This window comes from Furipterus horrens, unplaced genomic scaffold, assembly GCF_987537825.1.
Source record: "Furipterus horrens unplaced genomic scaffold, mFurHor1.1.pri manual_scaffold_8, whole genome shotgun sequence".
In the NCBI taxonomy this organism is placed as follows: Eukaryota; Metazoa; Chordata; class Mammalia; order Chiroptera; family Furipteridae; genus Furipterus; species Furipterus horrens.
In genome coordinates this window covers 61,028,894-61,042,185 of record NW_028327178.1, presented here as the reverse complement: position 1 = coordinate 61,042,185, position 13,292 = coordinate 61,028,894, and the positions used below count along the sequence as shown (strand labels likewise).

At 38.5% G+C, this 13,292-nt stretch overlaps 1 protein-coding gene across 3 annotated transcripts; it reads right to left on the bottom strand.

Moving 5' to 3' along the window:
• Positions 1 to 1,203: 1,203 nt before the first annotated feature.
• On the bottom strand, positions 1,204 to 12,730 carry CNBP (CCHC-type zinc finger nucleic acid binding protein). Of its 3 annotated transcripts, none has more exons than XM_090285945.1 (5): positions 12,577 to 12,730; positions 3,600 to 3,738; positions 3,409 to 3,501; positions 3,040 to 3,238; positions 1,204 to 2,284 (listed from the first exon to the last, which is right to left on the bottom strand). In XM_090285945.1, the coding sequence occupies exons 2-5, from the start codon at positions 3,721 to 3,723 to the stop codon at positions 2,167 to 2,169; spliced, it is 534 nt and encodes a 177-aa protein (XP_090142071.1). In that variant the 5' UTR covers positions 3,724 to 3,738; positions 12,577 to 12,730; the 3' UTR covers positions 1,204 to 2,166. The 3 variants fall into 3 exon arrangements, with proteins under 3 accessions (XP_090142071.1, XP_090142069.1, XP_090142070.1); XM_090285943.1 differs by having other exon boundaries at positions 12,649 to 12,706; XM_090285944.1 differs by having other exon boundaries at positions 3,621 to 3,738; positions 12,577 to 12,637.
• Between the last annotated feature and the right edge of the window lie 562 nt (positions 12,731 to 13,292).

The window sequence follows — 13,292 nt, the reverse complement described above, 5'->3', positions numbered from 1 at the left end:
CATTGGTATCTTTATAGCCCGTATCTCCTGGAAGAATTTACTTCCAAGTTCAGAACTGGGTTTCTTAACCATTGGTTCCTAGCAATTAGGTTCATTTCCCTGCAAAACACATCTTCATGTTGTGCTTACTCAGTAACTAAGATCAATACAAATGCTCTTATCAAGGAACACTTGTAGTCAGCTGTGAATAAATGGATTCTTAATTATGTGTAGCAAAGGATATCAAAACAAAAGGCTACTAAGTACTTACAAATGCCACCCAAACAATGGTGTGGAGCAAAGCATTTGCTATGTTTTGTTTTTCTACTTGAGGCCAGAAACCTTGAGGGAAAATAACCCCATGTGCACACACCACCACCCCAACCCTGAATATTACATTTAACAGTGATGCCTTTGAAAATAGGTCTTCCGTTATGCTATCTCACACTGTTGCAGAAATCAAGATTATCAACATATTTAAAGTGCTTAGTTAACATGAGATAGTTTGCTGAGTAAAAATATAAAATGAAAAAGAAACATGCATGCCTATATTCATAAAAGTAATAAACCTACTATGACTTCTTTGTCTGATTTGAACTATTAATTTGACAAAGTTGGAACTGGCACAGCACAGCTGATACACCAATATCTTAACACTAGTGATATACCATCACAAATTAACCACTCTACTTGAAGGATGAAAAATTCACAATACACTAAAAAATCACATGGCATTGTGAACAGAAAAAAAGAAGTCGAGGAAACATGCCACTAACTGTATACAGTTTAGTCAGGGGACAATAGAAGAACAGAAAGCATAGGGTGGGAAGGACACTCGAGGTTCTAATAAGCTTTAGGTAGTTGTACCTTCTTCAGGCAAATTAAACTTCGAGTAACTCATCTATAAATTGAATGCATTAAATTAGATGATTTCTAAGGTCCATCTCAACTCTAGATCAGATCCTAGAAAAAAACAAGGAGGCCAACAATTCAGATCCTTGGAAAGCTGAGGAAAAACACAAATTGCTAAAACACAGTAATGGTATTATAACTGTTCAGCATGCACATAGAACTAAAGGGCATTGTTACAATAAAATAGAAATAAAATTAAATTTTCTATATCCCTGCAAAACTGACACTGAAGTAAATAAACCTTCCTTAAAATAGGTATTTTTCATTACTGAAGACATGACTGAGTTAATACAAAAAGAAGAGTCCAAACTGTTAACTTTCAGTACTCCACATTCCCCTCTTTAATATGGCATTTTGCACTATATACATCAGTGAAAGTTCGAAACAAAAAGAACTTTAGTCAAACTCCCCTTCCTCCTCCAGTTTTATTGGATAGTTTAAAATTACATTTCTATACTCTAGGACTTCAGTTGCTTTTTCCATGACTTTTAAAACTGATTACATCAAATTAAACACAGTTGTCTTAAGTGATATAGTATACAAAAATAACATCTTGATTTCTGTGAAAATGTATCTCTCTGCAATTCCTGAACAGCTCCAAATTTTGCTTACTCTGAGCATAGATGTTTACTCAGGGTTTTAGATTCTGTCTCTGCAAGAAACGTGTTCTAAACCTTTGCCATCACCATCTGCATATCCAGTAGCAATGCTAAGTTGTTTCTGTTTAGGCTTTTATCCCAATTTTCCTCGCAGAGACATTAACAAGCATATTTATCTATTTTGTTTACTCCCACTCAACTGTATGATCTATGTAGGGCCTGATACAGATGTTAGTTGATGTTATTTAACAGCTACTGAGGTCAGACAATCCAAGGCCATCATTATACTAAAATTAAAGTTATTTATGGAAGCTCACAGTCACTTCCAGAATTGGTTTTTACCTTCTACATGGGAACATATTCAAGAAACCCAGACGGGCTTACTGGTCTGATTTAACTCTTCCCATTCATCAATCCCTATTCACCAGTGGCATGAAAAGGGGGTTCTTTAACAAAGCATTATACATAACACCTCTACCAAACTAAACATAAACTTTTTTTTGTAGTTAAATGCAGAAAATCGATTTTTTTCCACCCCTTTCCTCCTTTTACATGGCAAGTAAAGCTCACTGGCCTGGGAGTAGCCTCTATCTGCCAACCTTTGGCCAGTGAAGAGGATCCAGAGAAAATAATACAACCATCAATCAGAAAAAGGAGGGGCGACAAAGGAAAATAATTAAGCTGTGGCCTCAATTGTGCATTCCCGTGCAAGGTGCCCTGATTCACCACAGCGGTAACAGTTGACTTCACTTGTCTTGCTGCAGTTGATGGCTACATGACCAGTTTCACCACACCTAAAAAAGATGAAAAGTTTTCATAATGGTGCTCAGAAAATGTAAAACTGTACTAAAGCAACAGTCATTGTAGAACAAAAAGCAATGACAGTAAGTCTTATCATTAAACCCTAACCTAAAGGCAAAAAGGAATTAGATAACAAAGCTACTGAATTTGTGTGGCAAAGCTATAAATTAAAATTCTTACCAGAATGTATAAACTAAAATACAGGCCAAGATATATTTAAAAAAAAAAAAAAAAGGATTTTATTTACTTTTAGAGAGAAAGAGAGGGATAAAAGGAGGGAGAGAAATGCCTCTCATGCGCCCTCCCCCCGCCCCCCAATCGGGGACCTGGCCCACAACCCAGGCATGTGCCCTGATCTGGAATCAAAATGGCAACCTTTTGGTTTGCAGAACAATACCCAACCCATTGAGCTATACCATTCAGGGCCATGATGTTATATCTTTATTCAAAGTAAACTCTAAGACCTCAGAGGTATATAGATGTCAAAACTATAACATTTTTATTTTTAAAACATCAACAATTCCAAAGTTGTGTAAGCTGTCCAGTTGCCATAAGCCATAAGCTATCATGACAGAATACTGACTAATGTACAGATAGGCTGCTGGTTATGAATGCCAAAAATCCATCTCATCTGGTAACAGCCAACTTCCACTGAATGTACTGATCCACAAAGTCTTTCCATTTATAGCTAATTCATCTCTAAAAGAATCTCTACAATGAGCATTCCTGTAACAACATTCTAACTTACCTATAGCACTTCACTTTGGTGCAGTCTTTTTGAATATGTCCAAATTCTCCGCAAGAATAGCACTTCTGTTCATCTGCATGGTCACAGTCACGGGCCAGATGACCTGGTTTGCCACAATTGTAGCAGCACTGCTCTCGCTCTCTCTTAGGCTCCTTGCAGTCCTTGGCAATGTGGCCACCTCTACCGCAGTTATAGCAGGCTTCAACAGTAAGAAAAAGAAGCAGACCAAGACTATAAAATCTTTACAAAATGTTGCTATGTTTTAAACCGTACAATGTGAAATCTCAAGGGTGGAAAATATTTTCCAATGCTATGTGCATGCTCACCTCACCAAGTTCTAGAAGGACATGAGAAGTGTTAAATACTTACCATCCTCCTGAAGATCACAATCCTTGGCAAGATGACCAGACTCACCACAGCGGTAACAGATGTCTGGAAGAGACGAGGAAACAAACTGGAAACCTATTTTGGGCAGAAACAAAAATGATTTGGCTAATTAGACCAGTCTTGATACTAATGAATATTCAAGTACTTCAAAATTTTTTATTTGACAAAAATACCTCTATCAGAGGTAAAACCACCTCTGCCACGGCTTCTCATTCCACGACCACGACCTCCACCAGTAGGGCATTCCCGGGCCCAGTGGCCAGATCGTCCACACTTGAAGCACTCATTGCTGCTCATGGCTGCAGTTAAGATCTTTGAAATATTAAAAATAACAACATTTAGTCACTTGAAATTACTTTTAACTTTTATTCACCTTTTACTGTGTTTTTGTATAATTAATTATTTGGGGGCAGGTGGGGGAGGGAGCCAGCAAATATATTGGTTAGAAAAATAATCACACAACTACATGCTTAGGCATTATGCACCTAATATGAAATATATTAAAAGTGAAAACATTTTTCATGGTTATAAGACAGTAAACTTTATTTTGGGCAACTGGAAGTAATTTACTGGTTGGAAAATTGGAATAAACCAAACCAAACCAATGGAGCTGTAGTATGGATTCTGTAAGGGTTAGGTGAAAAATAATTTCTATCCATAACCATAGCACCTAACACAGTGCCTAGTTATACTATAGCTCGTTTGCTGATTTGAGTCTTCAGAGCAGATATATTAATAGAAATGCAATCTATAAATTTTACCTATAAAGGGTACAGTAAAAAATATTAGAAAAACAATAGAGATACACCAATGTACAAATATCACCTAAAGCACTGGAACCATTTGTATTTTTTTATTTTATTTTCAAATTGTTCTATAATGTTACATTTAAAACAAAGCTACTCAGAATTTAATAGACTCCTTTATTGGATATTGTTTCCAAATGAAAGCAAACTACCAAAGCAAATGGATTTTATACTTTTATGTAACAATCTAAAAATAAACAGGCTATTCCTGGATCGGAATGGAAATGGAATTTGCAGGACAAACTCCTAGTAAAGTGGCTTTTAAAAAAGGAACTAGCTAAAAATAATGTAACCTTTACATTGCCAAACTGGAATCGCTTAATTCCAGTTGTAAACAATTCATTGCTTTGAGAGAAGGGAGAAAGAAAAACAACAACCTGTCACCTCCTGCATGCACCTGGACCAGGAATCAAACCCACAATCCTTTGGTTACGGAACAATGCTCCAGCCAACTGGACCACACGGGCCAGAGCAGTACAATTTTTCTTTTTGCTTTTGTTTTCTATATTTATTATTTTTTTAGAGACATGGGAAGGGAGGGAGAAAGAGAAGGAAAGAAACATAGATATGAGAAACATCAATCAGTTGCCTCCTGCATGTGCTCCGACAAGGGACCAAACCTGCAACCCAGGTATGTGCCCTGACTGGACACTGAACCAGCAACTTTTCATTTTGCAGTATGACACCCAACCAACTGAGCCATATACTCGTCAGGGCATTTTTACCAAAATACCCCCTTCGAAGCCAAGCACAAGCACAATGATCTAGCAAAACATATAGTCTCAATTAAGAATGACTGGATAGTGGAATCACCCAATCAAACCACAGCACCTTTAAGTCAATACACAGTACATAATGGTTATAAAGTTGTAGAGGAATCTAGGGACTGAAATTAAGCTAAAGTTGAATTTCAAAAGCTTCCATTATCTAATATTTTTTTAAATTTCAATTATCTACTTATCCTAACTCTGCAATCAGACTCAGGATAAACTCTCAGAGGAATCTTTCAACCACTCTTGCCACTTGTCATATAAACATATTAAAACAACAAAAACAAAACAAACAAACAAAAAAAACAAACCAAAGGTAACACCTGTATGGGATACTTGTAGTTAGTGGTTTCAGATAGATAATGCAAATTTCTTGTCAGAAGAAACCAGCCAGGGAAGATTAAAAATGTATTTTTGCAAACCTTGAGATTAATTTGCTTTCTTACAATGAAGTGCTGGTTTCCACCTAAGATGAAAAAAATGAATGGCACATAAAATAATCACATATAAAAGCTGATTACAGCACCTCATCCTTCCCTCGTTTCCATTTTCTTCATTTTGCATCTTTTCCAGTTCATAATCAGACCTATTTGAGCACATTTAACTATTGCCCTCAATGAGTTCTTTGCACTTCCTTAATATAAGGTAATCCGGGCAATTTGAAAAGTCCTGAGTATTTTAAAATTTAATATTTAAAGAAGATGCTATCTTTTAGAAAATATGACAATCCAATATTCAACATACATTTAAGCTAAAAAACAAACAAACGATAGTTCAGGCAATCTCCCCTTCAGACTACTGCTTTAAAAGAATCTCTTATTTCATAATAGTAAAGTACAAAGAAAATGTTACAATGAATCATCAGATGTTTATCAGTGAAATAAAGTCTGCAGTTAAAACTTTGGGTTTACTTTCAGCACAGAAATACTAGTTTAAAAAAATTCAGCGACTCAAGAACTGACTTAACCTATGTATAAATTTTTCATGAACATTTTTTCTCCATTCTTTGGACCCAGATCGAAAGTGAATAGAGTAAAAAGAAATGACAGAAAAAGTAGAATTTTAGAAAGAAAACGATTAGCTAAAATAACACTTAGATTAAACATAAAACTCTACTTCTTCCTACCCTGATTCCTATTTAAAAGTTGGTTAAAATGTGATTTCTGCATGAACTACAAATTTAGAGAAAACAGTATGTCTCTATTTAGACTGCAATTAATTATTCTGCAAAAGACACACAGTTCAGTGGCAAAAGTAGAATTTTATGAACTGAAACTAGTTTCGGTTTTGTTTTGACATCAACAAATTTTGATCTGACATAAATTTGTTAACTGGAGTAAATTAAGGTTTTAAAAGCCCCACTAAATCTTAAAGGGAACAGAAATATTAACTTCAATAATATTCCAGAATCCATCATCAGTGGGGCATATCCCAGGGGGCTCAGATGTGTATACAATCTGCCTCCTCCCTCTTTGGCCCAACCACAGCCAATCAGCTGGTCTACATTTTCACTGACTATCTTGGGATAGAGTCATCTCTGTCGAAACATTTAACCAACAGATTCTCACTGTTTCAGAGGCATGCTACTTATCCTAGGAGGGAGGTCCCCACCCCAATATAGTCATATACAAATGTATTTAGCCAAAAAAAAGGTCTTCAGAGAATTTCATGCTATTCCTTAGGAAAACTATAGGCAGTAAGGTAAGACAGAGGTGAGACTTAAGGATGCTGATCCTCAAGGCCTACAACTGCTCTTGGCTAGAATTTTGCTGCACTGTCCTGCCTCTGCTCCCTCCACCTGCCACAACCTTTTCCAACCTTCAAGGGCCAACTCAAATGCCAACTCTTATAAAAGAATCTGACATCTCCCAGGCTAGAACTTTCCTTCCTATTAAGACGCAGGACACTTTGTTAATATTTATCTTATGGCACTATTATGCTTGCCTTTTATCACATTCCTTGAGAGCAGAGACCAAGTGATTCCTCTTTGAATTATCACATGATATCCTTTTAGTAGTTATGTAGTTCTATTTTAACTGCTTTTGGGGGAGGGGAGGCCTAATAGTCATTTCCTGAATGAAAACAAATTGTGTTTCTTTTACAGACCCAATCCAATCTAATCAAGTACTGACAGTAAAATACCTAAATTCTTGCTAGCATGAAAGTCACTGCACCATTAATTTAAAGCAGTAATTTTCAACCTTTTTCATCTCAAGGCACACAAACTATTTACTAAAAACCTGCAGCACACCAAAAAATATGTTTTTAGCCAATCTGACAAAAAATAAGTGTAATTTTTATTCATTCATACAGGATGGCTACTGTGTTAGCTGTTATCATTTTTTTATTTGACAAATCTAAAGGAAAAGACGTCAGTACCCCTGACTAAATAAACAGGTATTGCAGATTTTAGAAATTCTTGCAGCACATCAGTGTACAAAACAATATATTTTCAATTAGGTACTGATTAAGGATAGACTACAATCACTCCAAACTCAAGGATATTTAATATTACCCAATAAAATGCCCCTATGTAACAAATTTTCACTCCAGCTTACTAAGTCAGCAGCCAAGCAAGGACCCCTAACTTGCTGCCCCGCCCCCTGCTCTTCCTTTTATTTCAAGAATTCACAACGAACCTCAGTAATATTTTACAGAATGCTATAAAACACAAATACAGTATACACTAAAAGGCAAAATACTGTATTTTCACTGTTGCTAGGCAAAAGAGCATATATTTTCTTCCTTTTGCTGCTGAAAGTCACTGCAGTATCCACACCCATTTATCCTTAAACAGTAAGGCTTTGGGACCCTAGGTAATTCTGAGTTAAACATCTGACCCAGCTTAAGGATTTACTTACTGTGTTACCTCAGACACCCCCACCTCTCCTTATCTGGAAAAGGAAGATGATAAAACTATCTGTGATGAGGATAATTGTTGCCCAGTGCAGTGTGCTTAATAGATCCTCAATTTTAAAAACTGCAAGGGCTTATTCCCTCAGCTTAATCTTTCCACTCTTCCCCAATTAAGTTAGACTGCTTAAAAGTAGACAGAACTCATTCTACTGTCTCCATAGCAGGCTTAAGTGGGCTAACTCTACACTCAAGTTTCCCATTTCACAAAGTCTACTTCCTGAATAAAGAGAAGAAAAACAGTTGAATTCTAAATAACTTCACATTTTCAAAAAATCATATTATCTGTTTCCATTTCGATTTGCATTAAATTATCACGACACAAGCTATACCTAAAGATATAATGAGAGCACAGGGCAACCAGGCAGCAGCTGTTTTAAACGCAGTCAAAATATCACTTGAAAAGATTGATTCACTGTGAGGGGCCATGTATTATAAACTAAGAGGTCTATTTTACAGATTTTGCACTCATCTGGGTTTTAAGGTTTAAATCCTGGAATTGGTACCAAAACACAAATGATTATATCAATTTATCTTCACTAATGTCAGTAATTGTACATTTTTAATATTAAGAACAAAGGCAGTAAACTACTTAAATCTTAACAGTACATGGCCAAGACTAACAATGAATTCCAATGAATAAAAGAACAGTCACCCCACAAATAAATACACTTAGAATACGTAGCAGAAGTGGTGTGGGGGGGAGCGGGGGCGGGGGGGGGGGACACACACAAAGTATACAGTATTCCCTCACAGTATTATGTTCTAGAACCCACCCACCCCCGGGATAGGTGAAAATCCACAAAGTAGGAACCTTACATTTATTTTAGTATTTATATATAAGATTTTATAAACCCCACACACTTATAAACCGTTCCCAGTCCCTTATGAACCTTTCCCACTCCCTTATTAACCTTTTCCACACTTTTATAAATACTACTTATGTTCTTAAACATATTCTACACTCTTAAATCTACATAACATACATATACAGTACTGCAAAATCCCGCAATAATTAAATATATTTTTAAAAATCCCGCGATACAGTGAGGCTGTGATATAGAGGGACTACTGTAATGGGGATCTAGCTAGCTTTATTTTTTTAAATATAATTTTCCTAAGACAGCTGTATATATATTCACATTTACTCTATCTAGTTATTTTCACCAAAGTCTGGGTTATCCCTGACTCATACCATTGTTGGCCTAACTGCATTTAGACCATAGTGGAGCTTTTGCCCCCATGAAAGCACTAATTTTCATGCTTGCTCTAATAAATCAGTTCCCTGTTCTAACAAGAATGCTGAAACACTTCAGACCTTTAACAAAAACTGAGAGACTGCAAGGAGATTACATTATGTATTACCTGCACTCCGGCCAGAATAATGGAACAGTCTACAATACTGGGAGCAATTCTATGTTCTTATCCTGGTTCCTGCATTTACTGCATGACCTTGGTTATTATTTACATACATTTCTGCTTGTCCTGGTTACTCCTGAAGGGTTTTAATGAATAGCTAAATATCTACTGAGTCAAGGGTTAATCAACATATCTATATTCCTTACAACTCTGCAAATTATATAATCTTGCTCCCATTTTACTCATAAAGAAACTGGAGATCTGAGACCACGTGACTTGCCCACAGCAATATAATTACAAAGTTCTAAAGTCAGGATTTCAACAATCCTCTGTAGAGGCTTTTGTTAGGGCTAAGTGATAAAAGTACAGGAAAATGCTATTATCAGAAGAGTATACCAATTCACTCCCTACTTCAAAAATACTATATAGCAAATAATTGTACGAAGCACATGTTAATCTGAATTTTAGTGCAAAATGTTATGTTTTATATTTCACATATTTTAAAACTCTATTATTTAAAATTCCACAGCCAGAAATAAATTTATTCACAGTATGCTATCACACAACTTTCCTGAATTTTAAGCCAAGATTGTCTTCTTAACTTTCTTCAAGACATAAATTGAGAGTGCTACTGTAGACCCAGACTGGCACCTGATTTCACTAGTTAATGCCCTCATTTGTAATTATAGAACCACTCTAGGTAATCACTGTACTATACTCTCATACTCCTGATTAATAGAACCAATTAGCTTACAATTTAAATTTTGGTGGCCACAAGCTCTCATTTTATTATTCCAGCAACTTTTTACACACAAGATGAAAATGGTGCAGTTTCACTAGACTCTCTCAATAGCATGCCCTTACTGTCACAGCCTCTGACACTGTCAGAATAGGAGTTCTATTAAGTGAGGACAGTACGAAAAGAGCGTTCTCCAGACAGCAGGCGAGAATGACTTGGCATCAGTCTCCTGGCTCTCCACTTACTGTCAGGAGGCTAGGGAGAGGAAAGAAGCCAAAATTCTAAAATTAACAAACAAACCCCCAAACAAAAGCAAAAAAACCCCACACAACAATAAAAAGCACAACACAAAAACAACTCTTACTCCTGCAGGGAAAAATATAAAAGAGCAAAATTTCTCTTGTGGTCAAGTGCCTAGCCAACACACCAATTTTCCCCAATTACAGGCACAAGTCAAGATATTGTGGGCTTGGTTCCGACCACCACAGTAAAGTGTTTTAGTCTTTTTGCTGGTAGAGGGTCCAGCCTTCAATTTGTAAAAAACACAAGATCTGCTGTGATAAAGTGAAGTACAATAAAATGAGGTCTGCCTGAGTTGAACTGTGGCTCTACTGCTTGTAAGCACTGATTTGGTACCTCCCCATGTATATATCACATATTTTTATTAGATTTTAAAAGATAAAAAGAATCCAAATAGTCATAAAACCATGCCACAAAACCCATTTATAATACCTTTAAAAACATAACATTCTGCCTGTTCCAGATGTTCAAAGGCTGGTGTAATACTTGACCCTTGGTCTTCCACTGATTTGGCTCAAAATATAATAGACTGCTTATTTGTTTGAAACATCACTCCTCAAATAATAACAAACAAAAAACACATCACCCCACTTGTTATCAATATGAAAAATGTGGACCTTTGGTTGCCAAGAAAAACTTACCGAAGTTTTCTAATGTGACATACAGTACATAGGTACACAAACGTATACTGTTAGCCTGTTAGCTTTTTAATTCTCTGTTGCCAAGAGTTGCAATTTGAAAAAAAATTTCTTTGTCCATCTCATGGGAATCTAATAAATTATTCCCTTTATATTCCAGCACACAGAGAGCTTCTTATAGACAAGAATAAGGCTCAACAAGCTAAAAAGAGAATGCATATATGTGGCACTTGCAGGGGGAGAAATAAAAGCCTAAGAGGTAGGAACTTCATTTCATTTCTTTTAAAACCCTCAAATTCTAACCTGCAAGTTCTGGTGCTTAGACAAAAGAGAAACAAAGCTGTTAATTCATCTAAGATTCTCAGTGATGCAGAAATTAACTGGTTATGGTTATCTTTCTCTCTAAAACTGGGTCATACAATAGGAAACAAAATCTATTTTTAAAAACTTGAAATTTGCAGTAAGGTGATATAAACGAATCGTCTTTCACCTCATAAGAAACAAAAACGAAACCAGACTTTTACACATTATCTAAAGTCACAATAAGCGATGTTTTCTATTTCTAAGACCCCCAAAGACCAGATGTCACTTCCTTGGCAGTGCCCCGTGTCTGAGGAGATATGGTAAACATGTGGCAACATGCAAAATGCTTACCTATAACAAAATTAAGACACAAACCCAAATGTGGGCAACGATGCCTTTCTACAGTAAGTTTTCACATTTGGAAAATCTAGACGGAGGCTGGCTAATTAACCATCATGTCTCATTTTTAGATTGTTAGTATTTGTTTAATTAATCTAATGAATTATGTCATGATTTTGGAGACTTGACAAATTCATGTTTTTTTTCCCCGATTAACAGGATTTTTTACAAAGTCCCCTCTAACTTATTTAAATAGTGTTGGTTCATGGAACGTGGGCCCTAGCTGTCCCTTTCAAATTGCAATGTAAGACAAATATAACTTAAGACTTGAATGACGATAAAAATTCAAAAATCGGGAAGCTGTCACGTATGGAAAGTATTATTTCCAAGAACTCTCAGACCCTTCAGAGGGTGTCCCACCACTCTAAAGGCAAAAACTTTTTGAAGGACCCCCTTTTAAGCCCATCGGAACCTTCAGGACATGGCCCGCCAGGCCCACTATCCCAGCACATGGCCCGCATTAAGTACCCAACCCCATCCCCTGCTCGCCCCGCATCCGTACCCAGGGCTTCTCCCCACCACATGGCCTCCTTTAAATAAGTTCCCGCCAAAACGCCCCTCCACCCCGTATTCCGAGTCCTTCGAAGTCTCAGAGCCTCAGTACCAAGGGCGCACGCGCCAAGGCCTCATTTGCTGGAAAGCTATGTCCCGGAGTGTGGCCTTGGCCCTGGGAGAGGCCACGACGCATGGGGGCCCAGCTACCCAGCACGAAAAAGAGGACGCGAGGGTCGCCTGACTGCAGGAGGCCGGAAACCCGACCCTGAGGCCGCGATGGTAGCGGACTTTCCCGCCTGACGCAGCACAGCGGAAAAGGCCAAAGTGCGGCCGCCATCGCCGCCTCACCGCTCCCTGCTCTCTTCGTCCGCCTCAGACCAGGGCCCGCAGGGCGGTTCCCATCCCCAGCCCCCATTCCCGGTCCTCACCTTCGGCGTCTGAGGCCGGCCAACAGCGGCGGAGACTGAAGCGCGGGCCGAAGTAAGAGGATCACAACGTACCGGCTGTTTATTTCCAGGAGAGTCCTTGCCTGCGCCACACGCGGGTCTGCACACGACCCCACACGCCGCTGCGCACGGCTCTCCTCCGCCTCGCCCACGCGGCCAATCAGGGCGCAGGACTCGAACGTCCAATCAGAACTTCTCACAGGGACGACCGCCCAGCCAGAGCGCTGCGTGGGGAAGCGCGGGGCGGGCTTCTTCAAGTCTTATGGATCTTTCCTGCCGTTCTCCCACTGCCCGGCCTTTATTTTCCGGGTTCCCAGGCCTCGGTCCCACTAGTACTTGTCTCTCTTATTTCACGCCCCGCCCGACCATATTGGGGGAAGGGTGGGGAAACCTGTGTGTCCCCGCCTCGGTGATCTCTCCCAGTAGCTAGCGACGGGGGATTCCAGGGGACAGGTCTCAGTCAAGTGTTTGTGATAAGCGTGGGCCTGAGAAAAATTCCTCCCCCTTCTTGGGCTCCCAAAAGAGTGTCTGCCCCTTAGACCCTTGGCATGGCCGTGCTTTCAAAGGCAGAGCCTATTTCTTGATACCGTACCTCAGGTTGGAGAAAAGGGGCCTGTCAAGTCACAGAAGAGGCTGGGACTGTAGGCCGCAGCCCCTGATACTTGTTTTCGTTTTTATGTGAGCCAGCACAGAGCCCA

What these genes read in the sequence shown, in the direction of transcription:
- CNBP (XM_090285945.1), bottom strand. Translation starts at nt 3,723, where the DNA reads ATGAGCAGCAATGAGTGCTTCAAGTGTGGACGATCTGGCCACTGGGCC. An exon ending in TGGTTTTACCTCTGATAGAG is followed by an intron (nt 3,502 to 3,599) that starts GTATTTTTGTCA and finishes TGCCCAAAATAG; the next exon opens with GTTTCCAGTTTGTTTCCTCG. An exon ending in ACCAAAGTGAAGTGCTATAG is followed by an intron (nt 2,285 to 3,039) that starts GTAAGTTAGAAT and finishes CATCTTTTTTAG; the next exon opens with GTGTGGTGAAACTGGTCATG.